Source organism: Chanodichthys erythropterus, chromosome 13, assembly GCF_024489055.1.
Source record: "Chanodichthys erythropterus isolate Z2021 chromosome 13, ASM2448905v1, whole genome shotgun sequence".
NCBI lineage: Eukaryota > Metazoa > Chordata > Actinopteri > Cypriniformes > Xenocyprididae > Chanodichthys > Chanodichthys erythropterus.
In genome coordinates, this window is record NC_090233.1 from 14,335,442 (window position 1) to 14,360,826 (window position 25,385).

The window sequence follows — 25,385 nt, forward strand, 5'->3', positions numbered from 1 at the left end:
AGAGTGCAGTGCGCATACAGAGAGACTCCACCCACACACTCTTCTGATTGGCTGTGATTTTTTTTATTGATTTGGTTGAGAGTGCAGTGTTCTTACAGAGAGACTCCGCCCACACACTCTTCTGATTGGCTGTGATTTTTTTTATTGATTTGGTTGAGAGTGCAGTGCACTTGCAGAGAGACTCCGCCCACACACTCTTCTGATTGGCTGTGATTTTTTTTTATTGATTTGGTTGAGAGTGCAGTGTTCTTACAGAGAGACTCCGCCCACACACTCTTCTGATTGGCTGTGATTTTTTTTTATTGATTTGGTTGAGAGTGCAGTGCGCTTACAGAGAGACTCCGCCCACACACTCTTCTGATTGGCTGTGATTTTTTTTATTGATTTGGTTGAGAGTGCAGTGCGCTTACAGAGAGACTCCGCCCACACACTCTTCTGATTGGCTGTGATTTTTTTTATTGATTTGGTTGAGAGTGCAGTGTTCTTACAGAGAGACTCCGCCCACACAATCTTGATTTTGTTGCAGTCAAATTGCTTATCACTCGAATCATGCTCTATGGTAAAAGTGTTCTGAGATCATAACATAATGTTTTGCAAGGAACCATGCAAAATCCAATCCATAATCTGCCCTGTAATCACAATTTGTGTGAAAAGGAACAAATGATATTGGTGTTTTACTGCAACTAGTGTTCATTTCAGCTGGAAACGGCAGTGAGTTGTATGTATATGTGTTTTTGGAGCTAAAATGTCTGATTTCTAATGAGCTTATGTTGTAATATAATGTTCTGAGAAGCTGGTTTATGTTTCCTATCAAACTTTTACTACACACTTCTAGAGTTCAGCAGCACCAACAAGTTACTGAGTAATGATTACTCAAGGAAGCAGTGTTGCAAAATTAATAAAAAACGTTCCAATGGTCTGTGCGGAAGCGTTCATCTGAGGCTGATGGTACAGGTTAAAAAGCCATTTATTTTATCGTGCGATTTCTGGGGAGGACAGGGATACATTGCTACCGACCTGATCTGCATTACTGATTTACAGTCAGTGCTGTTTCTGAACTCATATGTGGTGTGTTTTATTTTACAGCATTAAAAGAGCGGGCTGTGCTGTCGTTTATAAAGTGCAGTGCACTGTTATAAAGCTATGACCCTTTAAATGAGCCCTCTGTAGCATCCACTCAGTGTGATTACACAGGCGAGGGAAGGGCGGTTCGGAAGGTCTTCATTTTTTTTAATGTGAGTTTTAACAGGAACTGAGCCATAATTTAACACCTTACTCAAGCAATGCCTCTCATTCCATCAGTGCATTAGGTAATGGTTATTTTGTGGATTTGGGGGCATACAATGCTCAATTAATCTTTGATGAAACTCTTGCTTATGAAGCGGAGCGTGGCATCGCAACCCGTGCCGTTGCCAAGAGCCTGTGAACTCTGGAATCAGGCCCGATATGAAACATAAAAATAGCAGAAAGCCCCATGGAAAAATTTTAACATTTAGATAACATGCTTCTCACCTGCATAAAGGGCACATGCAAGAACAGATCAATAATTCAGACCTTAAGAAGAAATGCATTTATTGGTTGATATTTAAGAGGTGTCAAGGAGTCAAGACCAGATCCGAACCAAATGTCTCAAGACTCAGTGTTCGTATTAAAGTATTACCTGAGAATAGAAATGCAATGGTACAGAAAGTACAAATGCAACAGAAATTACTCTAAATGGATGATGAAATCCAAGTCACTCACTTTAATAACATCAACTCACAATCTTCAAAATGCTGAATGAAGTATGATATGCAATTAAATAAACTAGACCTGCAATTTACGTGCTTATAGCCACAGAGAGAACGGCTGGGAAATGCTGTACTTTGACATGTTGAAATGCAAGATTGAACAGATAAATTCTGCTCAGTTTCATCTTTAGTTTTAGCCCATTAAACTCCTGCGCTGTCTGTCGTCGTTCATGTTTGATGACTGTGGTTGTGGACGGTGTCTGTGAACATGTGAATATGTCTCTCTCTACATTCACAGGCTCTCATTAGTGTTTTTACACCTGATTGCTCATCATACACTATATTTGTCTCCTATGATGGTGGTTTTACACATCATCTGAATGAAGTGAGATTTTGCAATCATACTGCAGTGTTCACAAGATCAAAACTGACAAGATTGATTGAACGAACGAACGCTATCTCACGAACAATTCATATGTATTTTACAAGGTGGCGAATTCGTACGACCTCACTTGAATTCATATGATTTGTCTAAACGCCAGTGACGGGTAGGTCATTTGTACATATTCATATGAATTAACCACCTCGTAAAATACGTATGAATTTGCTGTGAGATTGGGTTGCATAAAGAAGTAAATCTCATGAAATTGACCAAAAAACATGTCCAGAACATATTTAAGCCCAAAATCAACATTTGAATATTCAACATTTTAAATATTCAAATGATTTGAATATTATAAGCATTTTGTTTAAAGAAAATGAACCATTTTTAGGTGTCTGCATTGTGACATTATTTGTAACAGCTAAGTTAATATTTTCCAAATAATGGATGGACTGATGTTCAATAATTTAATATCATTGTAACTAGATAGATAGATAGATAGATAGATAGATAGATAGATAGATAGATAGATATATAGATAGATAGATAGATAGATAGATAGATAGATAGATAGATAGATAGATAGATAGATAGATAGATAGATAGATAGATAGATAGATAGATAGATAGATAGATAGATAGACCCATATATACCATAAAAAAATTAAATAAAATTAAATAAATAAATAAATACATACATACATACATACATACATACATACATACATAAATAAATAAATAAATAAATAAATAAATAAATAAATAAATAAATAAATAAATAAATAAATAAATAAAGCAATAAATATGGCAATATAGTAGTAATTGGAATTTATTGTTAATGGCTTTAAAAAAAAAAAAGAAAAAGAAAAAAAAAAAGACAAACAAATAAATCTCATAAATTCATATATATTTTAATCCCAAAATCAAAGTAAGAAATATGAATCTTGAATATTCAAATAATTTAAATACTTTGCTTAAAGAAAATTTAGCAGACTTTGGTGCCTGCATTGACATTATTGTAACAAGACAATTTCTCACAAATTTCATTATATACTTTAATGCAAGAAACGACTCGTTAATGACTGACTGAAAGGGAACCCTAGACACACACACACATGCATGCACACGCTCACACACACACAATTAGATATAATTAACATTATCAGACAGAGAGTAATATAATAAAAATAACAACTAAGAATGGTAATTAATAAATAAATAAATAAATCAGGCAATAGTAATGAGAATTTATTGTGCATGGTGGTAGTTTTAGTGAAATATATAACAAACCAAAACATCCTAACAATCCTAAAATAGGCTTCATTTTTTTAAGACAAAATATAATTTCATATTCTTTTCTTCCTTTTGATTTTAGAGTAAAAAGTGACTTTTTTTTTTTTTTTTTCTATGAGATTCACTTTTACATAAATATTCAAACAAGGTCAGTGAAAGATACAACAAATACCAGCATGAATGAAATGAACTTCAGTAAGAGAGATGGAGTCGCTCAGCGTCTGTGTCTCAGTAATAGAGGAGGGGATTGTGTGTGTTGTGTTGGGGGTGTTATTGTGAACCCAGGGCTTTTGGCACCGCCACTGTCGTCGAGCTGCACCCATCCATGAACCCACCATCTGGATTCTCCCACAAATCATATTAAAGTTGCAGGAGCAGGAATACATCAAGCTAAATGAATATTGGCTCAGTGGTCCACAGACAGTCTGACGAGAGAGAGACAGCCGAGCTGTGATGATCAGTCTTGGACTCTGACGGTCTGTTCGGCTCAGAGATGCTGGGAATCTGCTCCGGCCAATCCAATCCAATCACTTCTGCATACAAACAGATAAATAAGCAACTTTTTTTTTTTTTTTTTTTTTTCTATTTTTACATCTGTTTTACATATTTTACATCTCTCTATCTATCTAAAGATTTTTTTTTTTCTCAGTGTGTGTAAAGCTAAATAAATGCATCATAACCTCCAACACAAATCCTATAATTCTTCTTATAGCAAATGTGTAATTACTATGAAGCAATTATCTGCATGCATGCTGCACATTACCTTCCATTAGAAATGGATATGCTTCATTATATCGGGCTAGCTTCCATTACCATGTTTTATGTCAATGCTGAGGTATGATTTATTATTTATTTAAGAGAATGATACAGTGTCTGGCAATGTAATGCAATAGATCTCTCTATAGGGCTTTTTGATTGTATTTTTACATCACAAGGGATATACTGTGTCTCCTAATGTGCTGTATTTATGCTGCATGATAAACATGGAAGAAGTTTTGTCCTTCAGGACTGTCTAGTGAACTTCCTGATTCCTGTATCATCTACGATAATATTGTAATTGTTGGAACAATGTGTGATCTCACATTACTGAGAATGTCACTCACTTTGCAGAAACCATAAAATAGTTCAGTAAACAATGTTAACATTTTGAGTTACATTTTAGACTCAATATTGTGGGCTTTTTTTTGTTTTTTGACAAACTCTTTTGTATCTCTGAGCAATGCATAGCAATGTTTTGTTACTGAATGAATCCACGTTTTGAATGAATCAGTTTAGCGATAAAAGCAGCCTAAAGACACAAAGCAAGCAGAGAGATTTGGAGGTTTCCCTCCCCATGTGGACGTCTTCTCTTCTGCCCCAGACATTGTTGTTTTTCTTTCATTTTCCGTTGGAGTTAAGTGAGTAATCTTCAGTGTTAATTGAATGGAAAATGTTGGATTGTTTCTGCCAATTATGTGTTTGGTATAACTCTTTACTGACAGTTCAATTTGCTAATTCTGTTATTTGAGTTATTTGGAAACCTGTAGGGAGATGGGTGCATGCCATTTTTCTTTGTAATTCATTGTTTTCTCCTGTTTTTCTGAGTGAGACAGGGAGACTGCTGTTTTTCTTTTCATTTTCTTTTTGTTATAGGTAATTTAGAAGATTATATTTTTTTAGAACCTTTTTGTTTATTTATTTATTTTTTTGGCCTTGCTCCCTCCTGAAGCTTTTGTTTCCTATTTCTTTGCTGTTTTAAAGGTGCCCTAGATTCAAAAATTGAATTTACCTCGGCATAGTTGAATAACAAGAGTTCAATGACATACAGTGAGTCTCAAACATCATTGTTTCCTCCTTCTTATGTAAATCTCACTTGTTTAAAAGACCTCTGAAGAACAGGCGAATCTCAACATAACACAGACTGTTACGCAACAGTCGGGATCATTAATATGTATGACCCCGATATTTGCATATGAAAGGGAGCGAGCGATTTAAAGGGGCCGCAGCCTGAATCGGTGCATAGTTAATGATGCCCCAAAATAGGCAGTTAATATTAAAATTAAATATATTAAAAATTATTAAAAAAAAAATCTATGGGGTATTTTGAGCTGAAACTTCACAGACACATTCAGGGGACACCTTAGACTTATATTACATCTTGTAAAAACTGGTTCTAGGTCACCTTTAATAAATTATACTTCAGTTTGATCTTTGGTTAGTTGTGTTTCTTTCTAGAGCTGGAGATGAGAAGTTCCTCATGGTCTTTCTCATTTTTGTTACATTTCCCATTGAGACTTAAAAAGGGGAGATCGTAACATGAAGGATTCAGTGATGGAATTAATCAGCCATTTGAAACTAATCAACTGAATGAATGATTCAATGACTCACTCAGTTGAACGCACGGCCTTGTAAAGTGTACTTCACTTGACTCGTACGCATCCACAGATGTTTTGAGCAGTCTCTCACTATGAGTTACAACCCATGTAAACATTTCATTATTTCATGCTAGAGCTTTACAAATGAGGGTACTTTCTAACTTCTTTGCACAATCTTTTGTCTATGTAGGCCTCTATCGTCGCTGTAGCTTGCATGCGTTCAGGTCTGTTCTGTTCATGTAGGTTTTCTTGTGGATGAACTAATTGCTGCTGCTGCAAAAAGAAAATAATAATAATAATAATAATAAATAATTAAATGCACTTGTGTGACCTGCACGTTCAAAGTACATGTGGTTACTAAAATATTGCGGTGCACATACTCTTCTGATGACGAAATTAATGTTCACTGTACGCTGACCCTTGCATACATGAACAACGCATACTTTGGGCTTAAGATAGTGACTTACCGTTTCATATTTAAAATATTGTTTCATAAAAAAATAAAAAATAAAAAAATAAATAAATACAATTTAAAAATGATGTTGTAGCATTATTTATGCAATTTTAAATACAGTGTAAATTCATTCAAAGCACTTATGAGCTGCATCAGTCTGTGAAAATACTAAATGCCACTTTAGATGCAGATTCTGTGCCACTTCTGATCTGCAAAGTTACTGAGATACTGATTTAATTTGTGTTGATTAATGTATTTAATGTATTGATTAAATGCAAGAATTTAAAGTTCACCTGTAGTCAATAATTTTGACCCTTAAAACTCATCTTTGATCATCAAAATGACATAATTAAATGTTTTTTTTTGTTTTTTTTTTCCTGTAAAAAAACAAACAAAACAATAACAAATTCTTCATGTTATAAAATAGCTTGAATGTAACTCTACACCCTTGCCTCATTTAATATATGAGGAACCATGAATATGCAAATTATCCCCGCCTCCACTCACTCACAACAGCTCAAAGATCCACTCGGTCAACTTACTGAGGTAAACGCTGCACAATGGTATCGCTTTTTACAACTTCGGACACATAACAGTAATTACTATGATTAGCCTTTTGCTTGACTACATTATCAAACAGCTAATAATGTGTTGCTAATGTTACACAAACCATGTTCACATTCACAAGTCAGACAGCTGCCTTCTAACAATCAGTATCCTTAGAAACATTTTGAACAACTCAGAACGTCGGTGGAGAAAGACATATATTTCATCATAACATTGTAATATACATCATACACCCGCCATATTGCTAAATCTACACAAAATCAACAGAACCTGGCTTCTCTCGAGACTCCCCTGCTAGTTCACTGTTAATGATATGCTAATGCCCGCTGGCACATTGATGTGATTGGTTACAAGGTAGTTTGTGACATCACAGACACCAGCGATTTTCACTGCAGTTTTAAGGAGAAAACGCTCAGCAGTGGTGTTGACTGATGAATTTGCTCATGGTTTGTATTAAAGCATATTAAAAACCCCACATAGTCATATAAATACCATTAAAAACTCAATTTTTTCACAGGCGGTCTGAACATAAGATGATACATTCATCTAACAAAGGTGGAATAAATTGCCATTGCAAGGGTAAAAATCCTCTGGAAATCAATTGAAGGGGGCAAGAATGGCCTTGTAGTGGATAACGGCAGTTTCTGTGAACTGACAATCATACAGAATATGAAGAATATGAAATACCAGCAGAAAACCCCAGAAAATCAACAAAATCCCAGAAAATATCGAGATAAGGTTTTCTGAGTGGTTTATAGTCTGCTTTTATGTGGTTGCAAGGCTGTTCTGGTTGGTCTCTTACAGGCATGATTCAAGGAATCATTCAAGGAATCAAGCGTGAGATGTGTTTATTGTATGGCGTGATGCTATTGCATGCCGACACAAGCATGCATTCAGACCCTCACTCACACACACACACACACACACACACACAGCAGAGGATATTATGACAGCCCTGGTAAATAAGCCGAAGCCGATCACGACAGAATACATCAATCACTCCTCTGTTTTATTCCATTATGTAAAGTCCTCCCACTCTGAGGGGACAGTTCAAAGTCAAGTAGACCTCTGACAAAACTTTCACAACAAACTCGCCGCTCTCCGACAGCATGATTCACTGTCACCATTTCTGAACTGTAGATGCTCTACATGCGATCGGGTCCTTCACGGCGGCGCTCGTTTCCAGAGCGGGTTAATGTGAAATAAAGAAAGTTCTGCAATCGACTATCTGCAGCACTTTCTACCTGTTGCTCGCTGATGTGAAATCAATAATGTCTGTAATGACTTTAACATCGATTCTCTTTCCCGTTTTCAGGTTTGCAGGTCATTTTCCCCGAGTACCTGCAGGAGAAGTTCGTCCAGTCGGCTCTCAGCTACATCATGTGTAACGGGGAGGGTGAATACATCTGCCAGAACAGCCAGTGCATATGTCAGTGTGCTGACGAGTTCCCTCAATGCAACTGTCCCACGACTGACCTCCAGATCATGGAGAACACGCTCATCGGCATGGCGGAGACTTGGGAAGCTTCTTACAATGACTTCGAGAACTCAGGTAACACACTTCAGCCAAGAGCCAAAGAGTTTCGCCATTGCGACGTCTCATTTTTCGGCGGAAATGTCCTTTCAAAACCCTAAATTGAGTCTGCTCAGAACGCCAACACAATGATCTGACAGCATTAGCTGGCAAGTTAGCTTGTCAGGACTGTCAGCAAGTCTGGGCTGGAGCCAATTTTACCATCCATTGTCAAATATGACAGTTTCACCACGCTACACATCATGACTAATAAGTAGACGCGGCGACAGCGAGCATCGAGTCAGGTGTTGTAATCCCATTCGCGGATCGATTGCCACACAGCACACTTCCTCGGCTCCACTAATTGGGCTAAGTGACGTTTGAAGTCATCTGCATTGATTTAGCTTGAATTAAACAGAAGACGTCTGTTTGCTCATTCAATAGAGGAGCAGCTCTCGACATGTTTTCAGCGCTCATTAGACGACATTATACTTGCCTTTTCACTCATTTTCTAATGCACGTTGCTGAGAGAACAACCTTTAGTTATTTTCATCCAGTCAACGAACCCGAGAATGTAAATAAGCTAACTCCATGTCCACAAATAATGCATCTATTATCCATTAAAAATTTAGGTAAATATGCATTAAAATTTTTCTCCCATATTAAAATGCATTCGTGCACAAGTATATAACTCTGTACATTAATGTTGATTATTTTAATGGATTTTCAATGTATGCGTCATAGAGTTTGCAAATTTATTAATATACTATTATATGCATGCTATTATAGCACAGGCTTTTAATGCAAACCTTTATACAGTGTGTAAGTGCGTCCATTCAAGCCATGAAAACACTAGTTTGTGTAGAATAAAATGCATTTAACTAATACACTTCAAAAGTTTGGGGTTGGCAAGTCTTTTTAATATTTTTGAAGAAGTTTCTTCTGTTCGCCAAAAAATAAAAAATACAGTAAAAATTTAGATTTTTTTTTTTTTTTACAATGTAAAACAGGTATTTTCTATGTGAATATATAGTAAAATGTACACTCTAAAAAATTCTGGGTTAAAAACAACCCAAGTTGGGTTGAAAATGCACAAACCCAGCAATTGGGTTGTTTTAACCCAACGGTTGGGTTAAATGTTCACCCAACGTGCTGGGTAGTTTTATTTAACTCAACTATTGTTTAAAAATTGCTGTATTGCTTAATTAAAATTAACCCAAAGTATGTTGGAAATGAACATTTATTAATGTTCAATGAATAATTATTAAACAATAAACATTTATTAAATTACTTATTAATAAATTTATATTAATTAACTATTACATTTATATTAATACAATATTAAAGCTTATGAATAAACATTCACCTTTTGTCTATTGTTGTTGTCTCTAATTGCATCTGGTTTTTAATTTCCCAACTATTTTGGGTTCATTTTAAGCTAGCCATATACTGAGCAATTTTTAAATAATAGTTGGTTTAAATAAAACTACCCAGCAAACATTTGGGCAAACATTTAACCCAACCGCTGGGTTAAAACAACCAAATTGCTGGGTTTGTCCATTTTCAACCCAACGGGTTGTTTTTTACCCAGCATTTTTTAGGGTGAAATTTATATCCTATGATCAAAGCTAAATTTTCAGCATCATTACTCCAGTCTTCAGTGTCACATGATCCTTCAGAAATCATTCTGATATGATGACTTGCTGCTCAAGAAACATTTATGATTATCATCAATGTTGAAAACATTGCTTCATATTTTTTTTTTTTTTTTTTTTTGTGGAAACGTGATTCTTTAATGAATAGAAAGTTCAAAGATTGAAATAGAGATATTCCGAATCATTATAAAAATCTCTAACTTTTAATCATCCTTGCAGAATAAAATAATTAATTTCTTTAAAAAAAGAAGTCATATGACCTTAAACTTTCAAATGGTAATCAAATAAACTTAAAAAATAAATAAAAATAATGAAAGTGAGTAACAAATGGCTGCATATTTAAGCAACACAATGTACTGATTCTAGTCTCTTCAAGGTAGACTTTAGGTAAGAAAGTGTAAGCTTTAAATATAATTGATCAGCTTGTTATATGCTGAGTCTGTTGTCAATTTCTGTGAGCCACCTTGTGCTGAAACTCTGCATAAGACTTGCATGCTAACTTCTCTCTTTGAGCCAATCTGCAATAAACCAAGCATGAATAATTCAGCGCCCCACAATGCTTTCTCTGGGAGAAGAGGAGCTTCTTGCGGTTTATTGTAACAGTCAATTTCACCCCACTGCCTAGACTCAAATCGCACGCCACGGGCGAAAGCGCTGCTCCATTCCCGCTCCCAAAAGATGGATTCATAGAAAGGCTGTGCAGGTTTATGAATGAATGTTATATTTCTACAAACTGTTTCTATGATAGTATAGATGCACTGCTGCAAACTTACTTGCATGACAATATGTGTCTGTATCTATAATTTTATAAAAAGAAAATAAATAAAAAAAATAAAAAAAACACACACACACACACAATGGTTCACCGCTAGGGGTGCGATGATCTCTGTGAACCCATGAATCAGTGTCTGTATGGCTTTTACCTGATCTTGGATCACTTTTATTAATGTATAGACATTTTAATGACATATTTGTATAATAAAAAGGAAGAGTTGTAGTTAACAGTCTTGTATTGGTCTGATTAACCACACCGTTAACCCAAATAAGTTGGCAAAACTCAAAAGAAGAGCAATTCAGATTACTTAAAATGTGTCAGTTTCGTGAACTCAAAAGATAAAGAAAGTTCTAAGTACTCATAAAAGTTAATTTGATTTAATTTAAGTTTACCCTACTCAAACCAATTCATTATTTTGAGGGTTAGGGTTTACAGCACAAGCTCTCCATAAAAAAAAAACAAAAGCCTTAAAATTTAATAAAGTAACACACATTATAGAGACAATTTCAATTTATTGCATTTCATAGATTATACGTTTAATAAAACATTTGCAGTTGGTTTATAAGGTGTTTTTATGCATGTTTGGACTGAGTTTTCACTGCATTTACACTGTTTTGACTGGCTTGTGGCATTTGCTTTAAAACAGCTACTTCAATTGATTCAGTTGCTGTGCTCAAAACTGTACAAATTATTACTGCCCTTATACGGTATGTGTGCATTGATTGCTATGAATTTTTAGTCTATATCTATTTATAATAATTTCTGGCTATAACATTAAAGGCAGATTGTGCTACAGTACCTGTCTGATCCGCAAGGAGTAAATTACAATCTTCAAGAAACACAATCTCAGGCTTCATTAGTCCTCTAAATGGAGTAATGTGCAGTATGCGAGATATGAGGAACTCAAAAGGACTGTCCATGCATTGATAACACTGTAACTGCGTACAGTTAAAACCAAAAAATGATGGTTGTAAAATCACTGGTCCCTGGTTCCTAGATAGTGAACTACAGTAGTTTGAAAAAAGACGTTTATGTACCTTTAATTCTAGTTTAACCCTGCTTTGACATTTTTAGCTGTGAAAAGATATCATCTGATGAAGACTATTAATATAACATTGCAGAATGGTTGTATAAATGCTCTATGAATGTACTGAGCATTGTCCTGGGTAGATCGCATTTAATGCTACGCACACGCCGGCAGACATTTTTCACCTCGCTGATCAAATATTTCTGAACAAAAAACATAAAGCAGAAATAGGTTACTCCCCAAGGTGATTGCTCAATATCCACCTTATGAGCACGCTAGCTTATATATTATTAACGGGTAATAAAAGGTCCAAATAAAACCAGACACTGCGATATATTTATATAGAGCAGAGGACACTCAAATTGAGTCTGTGAACCTCAAGGTCGCCGCAATGTTCCTCTGGACCGGCCAGAGGAGAAAACGCTCAAGCGCCGAATGGTGCATGAACAGATGAATCTCCTGAAATGTCAAGCTTATCAATTAGGGAAGTGATAATTGTTTGAACGTGTTAATAAACTCCTACTTTAATGCCAATAAGTTCTTAAATTATCATCACCCAACCCATCGTTTTGAGGTGTGACTGAATATGATCGTCTCCTGGCTCGGAGCGTGAGCTGTCAGCCGTCTGGATAATTCCTGTCATAATAGGGTAGAAAATGAGGACGTTTCTGGGATTTTTTTTTTTTTTTTTTTGTGAAATTGCTATGCATTAGTTCAGAGATACAAATTCCAAAATACCCAGAGGCACCTGAAATCGCCTGTGAAGATGTCCTGGATAACACAAAAACTACCCAAACACTGGGTTATTACATCTGACCCGGGAGCTGTGTAACACAACATCTACCCAACACTGGGTTGTTACGTCTGACCCAGGAGCGGGTAACACAAAAACTACCCAAACACTGGGTTATTACATCTGACCCAGGAGCTGGGTAACACAAAATCTCCCCAATACTGGGTGATTACGTCTGACCCAGGATCAGGGTAACACAACATCTACCCAATACTGGGTTATTCCGTCTGACCCAGTAGTGTGTAACACAAAAACTACCCAAACACTGGGTTGTTACGTCTGACCCAGGAACTGGGTAACACAAAAACTACCCAAACACTGGGTTGTTACGTCTGACCCAGTAGCGTGTAACACAAAAACTACCCAAACACTGGGTTGTTACGTCTGACCCAGGATCAGGGTAACACAAAAACTACCCAAACACTGGGTTATTACGTCTGACCCAGGATCTGTGTAACACAAAATCTACCCAAACACTGGGTTGTTACGTCTGACCCAGGAACTGGGTAACACAAAACTACCCAAACGCTGGGTTGTTACGTCTGACCCAGGATCTGGGTAACACAAAAACTACCCAAACACTTGGTTGTTATGTCTGACCCAGGAACTGGGTAACACAAAAACTACTCAAACACTGGGTTGTTATGTCTGACCCAGGAACTGGGTAACACAAAACTACCCAAACGCTGGGTTGTTACGTCTGACCCAGGATCTGGGTAACACAAAAACTACCCAAACACTGGGTTGTTATGTCTGACCCAGGAACTGGGTAACACAAAACTACCCAAACGCTGGGTTGTTACGTCTGACCCAGGAACTGGGTAACACAAAAACTACCCAAACACTGGGTTGTTACGTCTGACCCAGGATCAGGGTAACACAAAAACTACCCAAACACTGGGTTGTTACGTCTGACCCAGGATCAGGGTAACACAAAAACTACCCAAACACTGGGTTGTTATGTCTGACCCAGGAACTGGGTAACACAAAACTACCCAAACGCTGGGTTGTTACGTCTGACCCAGGAACTGGGTAACACAAAAACTACCCAAACACTGGGTTGTTACGTCTGACCCAGGATCAGGGTAACACAAAAACTACCCAAACACTGGGTTGTTATGTCTGACCCAGGAACTGGGTAACACAAAACTACCCAAACGCTGGGTTGTTACGTCTGACCCAGGAACTGGGTAACACAAAAACTACCCAAACACTGGGTTGTTACGTCTGACCCAGGATCAGGGTAACACAACATCTACCCAATACTGGGTTGTTCCGTCTGACCCAGTAGCGTGTAACACAAAAACTACCCAAACACTGGGTTGTTACGTCTGACCCAGGATCAGGGTAACACAAAAACTACCCAAACACTGGGTTATTACATCTGACCCAGGAGCTGGGTAACACAAAATCTACCCAATACTGGGTGATTACGTCTGACCCAGGATCTGGGTAACACAACATCTACCCAATACTGGGTTGTTCCGTCTGACCCAGTAGCGTGTAACACAAAAACTACCCAAACACTGGGTTAGCTGGGTAACACAACATCTACCCAAACACTGGGTTGTTATGTCTGACCCAGGAACTGGGTAACAGAAAAACTACCCAAACACTGGGTTGTTACGTCTGACCCAGGATCAGGGTAAACAAAAGCTACAGAAACACTGGAAAAATAACCCCCAAAAAATGACCCAAAAGGCTCAACCCAAGACTTAGGTAGAAAATGTTTTTTCAGAGAGTGTACAGTAAGAAAATTATTGCTGCGGTATAGACAATATACACATAAGCAAGAATTAGAAATAAAAAAGATGTCACTTTATTTTATGCAAACTCTCACACCAGATCAGCGGATAGAGACTTAAATGTCTAGAGACGATCCACAATGAGATAAATTAAAATATTCAATATGGCGGCTAAATAAATCCTGCTTTCCTTTCTCCTGTTTACTATAGTACACATGCTCACTCTGGCTTCTTTGTGCATTAGAGCTTAAGAAGCAATATTATTTCTGTCTCCACCTATTCAAGTAGATGGAGCTGTATTTGCATGAATAGAAACAGCAGTTATGAATATGGATATTTAGGGTTTAGCACAGACATGTATGGATGTGGGGCCGTCCTTTTGATGAAATAACAGAATATGAGACACTAAAAAACAAGCTAAAATACATTTTGAAATGTTATATTAGAAAGCTGTCAGTGTTATGTAGTCAGTATTTCAATATTATTGTTACTCAAACTAACAAGGTGCGTATGTATTACTGTATGAATTTTAAAAAGTCAGATACATAAAGGAAAAGGATATGAGCGAACAAATGCTGCACAGGAACAATTGTTAAAATGTTTTAACGTGCACACTGGACACATTGAGTCGTTGGTGTTTTGGAAGACAGCAGATTCTTACAATAAGTGTTTTCCAAAAATAATAAATAATTGCTTTGTTTCACCAAGGTTTGTAAGCTCTGTCTTAATTAAAGAGTTTTGGAAAAGCAGCAAATGTCTCAATTCATAGTTTGCCAACAAATCCCCAGAGCACAGTGTCTCTGAAATATTCTGTGCTTATTACTTCTGAATGGCCAAAAATCAACCCACAACTTTCTCTGGAATAGTCAGAAAGCTGCTATATAATTCACACAAACGTCTTTGTTGTAGAATAAGCTACAATATATACCAGGCTTTATGGCATTAGTCTTGTTTGTAGGTTAATGTCCGAAGTATAGAGCAGAACTGCATGATTTTATTAGTGGCAAAAAATAATATTAAAACTTCAGTTTAAGTGGTTTACAAAAAATGATTTAGGGTTTAAGCGCTGAAATGTACATGCACCCATTTAAAAATTATAATTCCGTTCCCTCTTGCTCTTGACACATAATTTTCATCCAGTAACACACCAATAAACAAATCTGCTCTATAGACAGTCACGTGCCACTGCGTTGGGCCCTGAGGCGGTTTCTGGATTCAGACGCCACACTGTCATTTTAATAGCATATCAAACACATGAAAGGAAACAAGCAGGTGGAGTTGTTAAACACCATAAGTGCATGTTTAGATCCTAATATTGACAGTCCTTATATGACCATGCTGCAAATATTTAAATGAACCATCAACCAACCTTGACTGCCCTCTGACAGACACTTCCCTTGTATGTACCGCAGGCTACAGGCACATTCATAGTTACAGCATGATTCCCGTATGACAGCTCGAATCTGTTGTTAAAAGCAGTCCTAACTCAGCTGAAATTGACTGGTCGTGATTCAGTGTTTCCCAGAGGATTTTGTGGGGGTGGACATTGGTCCCTCTAGGGCAAACTTTTTTTTTTTTTTACATTTTAAAGTTAAATGCATTTTAAAGTTTAAATCTGGTGCACTTTTAGAGTTCAGAATTGAGAGCTCCATGTTCAATCCCCCTGTAGTGAAAATCAAGTTTTTAATGTTGTTTATATGGTGTTTTTAATATGCATTAAGGCAAACCATGTGCAAATTCATCAGTCAGCACCATTGCTAGTGTTTTCTCTTCAATACTGCAGTGATCTAAAGGCAGAAACGCAGTTTGAAATCACTGGCGTTTCTGATGTCACAAACTACCTTGTAACCAATCACGTCATCGTGTGGGCGGGCTTTAGCATATCATTAACTATGAGCGCTCTGAAGCAGGGGAGTCTCGAGAGAAGCCAGGTTATTGCAATATATTTTTCTGTTGATATGAAAAATTGTGTAGATTTAGCAATATGGAGGGTGTATGATGTATATTACAATGTTATGTTGAATTATATGTCTTTCTCCACTTACGAGAAAGTAAGGATACTGATGTTTAGAAGGGAGCTGACCAGGAACATGGTTTGTGTAACATTAGCAATGCATTATTAGCTGTTTGATGATGTAGTCAAGCAAAAGCTAATCATATTAATCACTGTTATGTGTCCGACGTTGTAAAGAGTGATACCTTTGTGCAGCATTTACTTCAGTAAGTTGACCGAGTGGATCTCTGAGCTGGCAAAAGGGAGTGGAGGCGGGGCTAATTAGCATATTCATAGATATGCACATACTAAATGAAGCAAGGGTGTACAGGTACATTCAAGCTATTTTAAGGGATGAAGACATTTTTTTATAGAAAAAAAATAAAAATGTAATTTTGGTGATCAAATATGAGTTTTAAGAGATAAAATTATTGTCTCCAGTGGGACTTTAAAAAGTTTTTTTTTTTGTATTGACTTGTACCTGGCCTTTTAAAAGTGGACTCAAACATTTTTATTTGTGAAATAATAATAAATGTAAATTGAGACATTATTATAATTATATTAATATATTACTATTGTAATACAAGTGCATTTTAAAATAAATGTAATAATAATAATAATAATAATAATAATAATAATTTATATATAGTATTTTACTTTACAGTAGTGAACAGTATGTATGCTTTAATTTCTAAAGAGTTAAACTGTCAATCTTATATTTTAGCAAAAAACGGCAGTTTCTGTGAAAACTGGTTCACAAACGTGTCTTGTTGCAAATCAAATAATCGTCTATTCACAAAAATGTTGGAAATTATGCAAATATTCAAATAAAGCACAACAGATGCGCATTGCATTCACAAATCATTGGTTAAAGTTTAACTTCAGTGTGAACCGAGCCGAACTGAGATGCTGAACACACCGGATCAGGAGCTTCTCACGTGTAAATGAACACAATGATGCACTTCACTCTGAAAACTGTAGCGCATATTTCATTGAAAAAAAAAACTTTTGTGGTTTGAGATATCAAATTTAGTTCATTTGACTTAAGCTTTTCCAAAACAATGATGCAAAATGTTAGAGACCCTTTTTTGGTATTATGAGAAGTCTAATTAGGAATCTATGGCAGATCATCACAGTCTATCTAATTAATGGGAAACCTGTGCTTCATCAGGGCACGTCGTTCAAAACTTAAACCGAACCAGTCTTCATAATATTTAATATGATGTAATAACTTGCTCAGCCTCTGAAACTTTCATTTTTAACTGCCGTTACCCGGGCCACACAGGATAGTGGTTACTAGTTTAACTAGTCAATGGTTGTTTTGAGCTACTGCTGTAGGTAAGGCAGCCTTTCCAAACTATTAACTCATTGAATATCCTATTTCACTTGGAAATTCAACACATTATGCAAGTAGCTTTTCATGTTGACTTTATAAGATACTAAAAGAGGACACGGGAATGGAAATCGTTCAGAATTCTGAAGGCCCTCTGCGTAATAGTATTGACAGTGTTTGTGGTTAAAATCAATCCTTGTCCGTAAAAGTCAATACTTTTCTCCATCACTCTTAACAGGTTTCACCCACAAAGGATTCCAAGTATCAATATGTGGTTTATGTGGATATGCTTTTGCCCTCCATTATATGACCACCTGTCTCTCTGTCCTTCTCTTCTAGATGAGTTTAAGTCTTTTCTGAAGCGGCTGCCCGCGACGCATTTCCTCCCCGTGAGCAGCGTGCACCTGCTGTGGGGCAGCGACTGGGACCTTCAGAACCGCTATCGGCTCTTGCAGAGCTCTCTGGAGGCCCAGAGACTGAAGATCCAGCGCACGGCTCGCAAACTCTTTGGCCTGAGCATCCGCTGCCACCACAACCCCAACCACCAGATGCCCAGAGAGAGGTGAGAGTCTTTATGACCTGAGCTTCCCTTACAGAAGAAAATAGGATCATATTCCAACAACTGCTCACGCTAGAGCTCAACAGTAGCTGTCGACTGTGTCAGCAAGCATTTCCCCATTCATTTTCTCCACAGGGATTTCAGCAGATTAATGAACTAAACCAACCAGCTCCCAGATGAATCACAAAATTACAACAGTTTATTCCAATTAAAAAAGTATTTGAGAAAACGAAAAAGAACAAAGGCACATGGCTATGTACTAAAATGTTCTCTGAACATTCAAAATGTTTTATTTTTTTAAAAACTATAAAGCTATATGCAAGAATTTTCAAGCATTAATCGCTTTGTTTATAAGACCTTCCCCAACTACTTAGGATGTCTATGAAAGCCTGTAGACTGATTTTTATGTGAAGGACTCGGGGCGATTATAGCAGGAAAATCAAAAGCATGTGAGGTTTATACCAAGCGGCAACCTTCCGGCCTGTCTCTCGAATACAACACAGAAGTGACTTAAACTGCAATTCATCGACTGGCCACTAGAAGCAAGCTCCAAAGGAAGTCAATCCCTTATATCCCCATGTTTAAATGCCCAACTTATAAAATAAAATAAAATAAATAAAATAAAATAAAATAAAATAAAATAAAATAAAGTAAAATAAAATAAAATAAAATAAAATAAAATAAAGTAAAATAAAATAAAATAAAATAAAATAAAATAAAATAAAATAAAATAATAAAATAAAATAAAATAAAATAAAATAAAATAAAATAAAATAAAATAAAATAAAATAAAATAAAATAAAATAAAATAAAATAAAATAAAATAAAATAAAATAAAATAAAATAAAATAAATGTTTACAGCCTGGTACAAAAAGTGATTTTGGTCTATACAGCTAATTTTGCACTTCATGACAACTGTGAGGGAGGTGTTTTTTTTTTTTGTTTGTTTTTTTAATAACTCATCTGTTTAAATAATATTTAGCCTTAAAGTTCTGCGTTATTAAGGGCGTGGCCACTTGACAGGTTTGTCTTGGCATTGGTCCCAATTTGCATTTATTATTATTATAATTAATTATTATTCCTGAGACAGTAATATATTACTATTGTAATACAAATGCATTGTAAAATAAACATAAATTTAAAAAAAAAAAAAAAAAAAAAACAGTAGTAGTGAACAGTATGTATGCTTTAATTTCTAAGGAGTTAAACTGTCAATCTTATATTTTGGCAAAAACAGCTGTTTCTGTGAAGACTGGATCACAAACGTGTCTTCAAATCAAATAAACATCTGTTCACAAAAATGTTGGAAATTATGCAAATGTTAAAATAAAGCATAACAGATGCACATTGCAATCACAAATGCATGTTAAACTTTAAGAGATGGAGTTCTGGCGGACTTTGATATTGATAAATAAAAGTGCAATCTTTCTGACTGTACTGAAATTACAGAGTGCAGTGTCAAAAGAATTGCCCGAAATATAGGCAAATAAAGTCATCTGTCCATTAACTTGACTTATAATATGCACACTCGGGAAATGCACATAAATCAAAAAACTCTAAAATAAACTACAACAATTGTTTATATGGCTAAGCAGTGCGAGAGCATCAACTGTCACTAATGTGGAAGTGGCTCACCCACGCTCCAATGGCGGCTTTGACAAGGTCTGAGCTGAAGCGTTATCAAAGCCGAGCAGAGCATAGTCAGAGCTCTGTAGGGCTCACATCAAGGGCGTTTGATGGCAATAGCACAGACAGAGAGAGAAAGAGAGAGAGGAATACAGAATGGAATTGACTATTTTAATTCCAGGTAAGTTGTTATCGGTTCAGCGTAGTGTGCCAATAGAAAAATTCCCTGTGATTTTCGGGGCTAATTCGTTAAACACTGGACTTCAAAGTAAAGTGTTGTTCTGCTGAGGGTGAGAGAGTCTATTTCTGTTTATGTGCGAGACTATATTCATACTTCAAAGTCACAGCAGCTAGTTTAGCTAACTGATAACAGTGCACCAAATTAGCATCCTATTTGAATAAACTAAGCAGCAGGGGTAACGATTCGTCATGGTAAACAATCTCTGGGAGAAAGCATGGAGTCTGAATGCAGTCCCCATGGTTATACACCTCGACTTGAATTAACACTTTGGATAGGAATGTGCGTGTGCAATTCCGTCGAACATGCTTAATGCATGCATTACTGTGGCAGTAACCAATCTTAGTACTCAAATATCCTTGAAAATGTCTTTTCCATTAAACCAGATGTGTATAGATACTGTACGTCAGCAATGTAGTGATGGCCGCTTTCGAAATGCTGCTTCATTATATTTACTTTTCCTAAAATGAAGTATGACAATGATAATCTCAGGTGCTGATTACATGCTTTATTTAATGTTAAAATAATTTAATGTCAGTTTGAAAATCATTAATAGTCATACTGAAAGCAACAATGGATAATTCACCTCAGATCTTAAATATTAGATTTTTTTCTGTATTTTTTTTTTTTTTTTTTTAATAAGGTTAAAATAGTGTAATAGTTATGAATTTGATGTAAGTGCAGTGTGCTTGCAGGGAGACTCCGCCCACACACTCTTCTGATTGGCTGTGATTTTTGATTGATTGATGTCGTGTCTTGTCGTCCTGATGGTTTGGACAGACAGTTACTAATCATTGTTCGAATCAGTATCAAAGTCTCAAAATGACATAATTCCAGCAAATGAGGCTTTGTTACATCATTCTGTTTCAAACATTGGGTGGAAACATTTAAAAACTCAGAAGGTTCGCCGCTCGATGGTGTTGATCTGGTGAACCAATGAATGAGTGTCTAATGGTTTTAACCGATCTTTAATGAATTTATTGATTTTTAATACATATGCATGCATAATGAAAATGATAGTTAATTGCTTCTATTGACCTAGTTTGTCAGGCCTGCCTAATAACACACAAAACACGGACTGCATATTATTAAAACACACATTACAGAACCTTCATATTTAATGGTATTTGTAGATTACAATTACATTACACTTTCATGAAAACATTTGCTATTGGTTCATTATACATGTTTGGGCTTCATCTGATAGAGAAAACTGATCATAGAAGAATAATTTCACGCTAATGTTTAATACATATAGCTCCCCTAGTAATGATGAGAATGCAAGACATACTTTGCATTGCAAATTGCCTTTTTGAATAGAAATCATAAAATAGAACCATTTGTGTTCATTAAGTCCTGCCCTACATTTTCTTTGCTGCAGATCTTGTTTCACTCATTAAAGAATAGTTTCTGAACCATGTTTCATTCTGCTGCAAGTATACTGTAACTTGTTAAGCATGTCAAAAGTTTGCATCTGTAACCGTATAGGCTGAAAAAGTTGTTGGGATGGTTGTTACTGTTATTGCTGCCAACCGTCGTTTTCCTGAAAGACATCCCACACAACTATATGACAACCCAAGAAACATAAGCATTCGAATTGTGAAACCTATGACTGAATACAGTCAGCTGATGCACTACAGATATCAAGAGCGATTTGAATGCACATAACAGCTATAACTACAATGTATTACTTATATTAATCATAATATACAACTCTTCCACCAAGAAACATAATTCATTAGCAGTATGCAGTGTCACTGGATCTTGTCGGATTGATATAGAACACATTCATCCAATTATATTTATTTTAAGCTCATTCTAAGCATCTGAGCTCAGATCAGCCCTACATAATGGCATATAGCCGACATGTTGTTGTGCTGTCGGTGCTGTCACTCAGGATGTCGATTCTGTCTCCGCTGACCTGCTCTTTGGCCTGAAGGCCGTGATGAAGAAAGATGGCTGCTCGCTTGAGGAAGAGTTTCCTGCTGACACTGAGCGGCTTCCCGTTGCTCATTATTAGCAGCAAACTGCCTCCATCCGCCCCATAGACTCCAGAGATAGAAGTTAACTAACTCCATTCTGCAGACGCGCTGCTTCCAGTTTGATGGCTCACCAATTATCTAGAGGAAGAAAACTTCATTTGGTTCCAAACTTCGGTTACTTGTGATTACTGCCAAGTTTTCCTGGGAAGTTCCTACTTGCAAGTTCCGAAGTCAGAATGATGATACTTAATGTGGATTTAAGTGACTTTCTTTCTTTTAAAACTTCTTTTTAATCAAACCCTTTAAATTACCGTCAGGATTTACTGAAGATAAGCTGTGAGAAATTAGCGCTGAAACGGCATGGACAGTTATTTTTGTGGCTGAACTTATTGCATTTGCATTTGTAGGAGTTTCTCTTTCAGATGCTAAATTTATGGGAGGAAACAACGCTATCTCACGAACAATTCATGCAGGGGCGTAGTTTGTGGGGGGGGGATGGGGGGGAGGTCACCCCCCCAATATTCAAATGCTTCAGTTACAACCCCCCCAATATTTCAACATGAAAATCACAGCAGATCAAATGAAAAATATGTAGAATTCATTTATTTTGTAACAATAATTTTGTTTGTATTCAAATATGAGTTTGTCATAATAAATTAGACAAAAAATTCTCCCCCTCCACTGAACCGATTGGTAACGCCCAACCAACGCGCCTCGCTCTTTCACCAAAACAACGCGAGTGGAGCTGTACTGTTTGAATGAGACAGCGCGGGTAGCACCAAAAATGAAGAGAACCGCTGCCCAGAAAACTATATTAAACCGCTGGTCCGTTAAAAAGAATAAAGCATGTACTGAGAAGGAGGTATGAGAATGTTGTGTAATACACTCATATTTTAGCTAGCTAATCCATTACAATGTAGCCATAACTATCAGTGTAACTGTAACCAGTTACCAAAACAGCCGTCTGTTTTGTTTGTTCATTTTTCAATAGTGTCTGTAATGATCAATGACAAAAATATTCACATCGGTGTTTGTTTTCTTCCTAAATTAATCTGACTTTTGAACGAATTGGCTGAATGAACGATTTAAGTGACTCACTCACTCAATAAAAAAGCGAATCGCTGCCGCCTACTGGCGGTTTCAATATTTAACATAATTTCTTTCTTTTTAGAATCACCGTTATGTTAGAATTTGATGAATGATTATACATACATTTCATAAAGTTCTGATAGATAGTTATATAGATAGATAGATGATAGATAGATAGATAGATAGATAGATAGATAGATAGATAGATAGATAGATAGATAGATAGATAGATGATAGATAGATGATAGATAGATAGATAGATAGATGATAGATAGATAGATAGATAGATAGATAGATAGATAGATAGATAGATAGATAGATAGATAGATAGATAGATAGATAGATAGATAGATAGATAGATAGATAGATAGATAGATAGATAGATAGATAGATAGATAGATAGATAGATAGATAGATAGATAGATAGATGATAGATAGATAGATGATAGATAGATAGATGATAGATAGATAGATAGATAGATAGATAGATAGATAGATAGATAGATAGATAGATAGATAGATAGATAGATAGATAGATAGATAGATGATAGATAGATAGATAGATAGATAGATAGATAGATAGATAGATAGATAGATAGATAGATAGATAGATAGATAGATAGATAGATAGATAGATAGATAGATAGATAGATAGATAGATAGATAGATAGATAGATAGATAGATAGATAGATAGATAGATAGATAGATAGATAGATAGATAGATAGATAGATAGATAGATAGATAGATAGATAGATAGATAGATAGATAGATAGATAGATAGATAGATAGATAGATAGATAGATAGATAGATAGATAGATAGATAGATAGATAGATAGATAGATAGATTATCCAATAACACTACACATAAAACAGATTATTATTTTTTAATATAAAAACAAAACAAAAAAACAAACAGGCAGCATACGTTCAACCCCCCCAATGTTGAAACCAAATCTACGCCCTTGAATTCATGCATATTTTACAAGGTGGCTAATTCGTACAAATTCATTTTCTTTTTTTTTTTCAAAACCCCAATGACGGCTAGGTTTGGAGGTAGGTCATTTGTACAAATTCATACAAATTCAACCGAGGAAGAAGCTCGTTGTAGCCCCTACCAGCCGTTTGTTGTAGCCCTCAAAAAGCGATTTCTGTCAAAGAAAATATCTCCCTTTGCATTAAACTTTGAGTGTTGTAACTTTGCAGATGTTCTTTATGCTCAAACAGCAACATTACACACTAACTAAAGTTAAAAAAGTGAAATCATCATAATCAACCACCCCTTTAAAATGTATTTGATTATATATTCTATATCACAAAGAATGATGTGAAATGTAGTTTTGTCCTGCAATCTTGTCACCTCATAAACGGGAGTAGCCTAGTATTTTCTGGTGAGCTTTATCACTTGTCGGTTTTAGTGCTTTTATTGTTTTTCAACAATACATCAAGAAATGAAATAACTGAACACATTAAATTGCACTGACAAAACAGAAAAGTTAGTGGCTCAAATAAAATGAAATTTTTCCCTTTGGTAATCACATTCATGCGTGCTCATCTCGTAAATATGATCGCTCTGACATGGTCTGAGAGCAGCATATGCTTCCCCTCTGTGATAAGTAACTTACACTGCTGTTTCTATTTTGAGGGCAGATCTTCCATACATACTGTGATAAAGTAGGGAGATATTCCCTCTCGCCCGTTCTTGATGCAATAGTGCCGACGCACAAGGTCTGTCTTTAGACCCGGGCAGAGGAACCACAGCTCAGCTTTAACCTCGTCTTTGCTCAATTATTGGCCTTTTGCAAATCGTGCAGTTTCTACTTTTAGGGAAGCGTCTCAAAGTCAGCTGCTGTTTATTCCTGGCTGAGAAAAAGCTGATGCAAGTTTTACATGAATATTGTGGCTTTATTGTTGCTTCATCCGGAGTAGAGACTAAGATCAGGTAACCTCAAAAATGTCCTGTTTGCTAAAATTCCCAATAAGGGATCTTTTAAGGCCGTTTACACACTTGGTTCGATTGCTTAGTCCAAATCCAAGTTCAATATCCCCCGTCCTCGTGCTCTTATATTTCTCTTAGCATACATTTCGGTTGAAAACACAGTATGTCACAGTACTTGCAGCAGCTGTTTACCACTGCAGGTTACAACTCTGAAGGGGATGATGCCAGTTTCACTCGATTGAACTATTTGTCCATTTGGATTTACCAGCAAAGCTTTACACTCACAGAACAGCACTTGCCATTTTAAATGTGTCGCAAGAGGCAGAAAGAATGTGAG

General features: G+C 36.1%; 1 protein-coding gene across 1 annotated transcript in view; it reads left to right on the plus strand.

The window, feature by feature from the left end:
• Positions 1 to 25,385, plus strand: part of brinp1 (bone morphogenetic protein/retinoic acid inducible neural-specific 1) — a 185,500-nt gene that overhangs the window by 151,134 nt on the left and 8,981 nt on the right. Inside the window, exons 6-7 of the mRNA XM_067406785.1 lie at positions 8,096 to 8,332; positions 17,954 to 18,176. Coding sequence (XP_067262886.1) covers positions 8,096 to 8,332; positions 17,954 to 18,176 — 460 coding nt within the window. The remainder of the gene's footprint in view (positions 1 to 8,095; positions 8,333 to 17,953; positions 18,177 to 25,385) is intronic.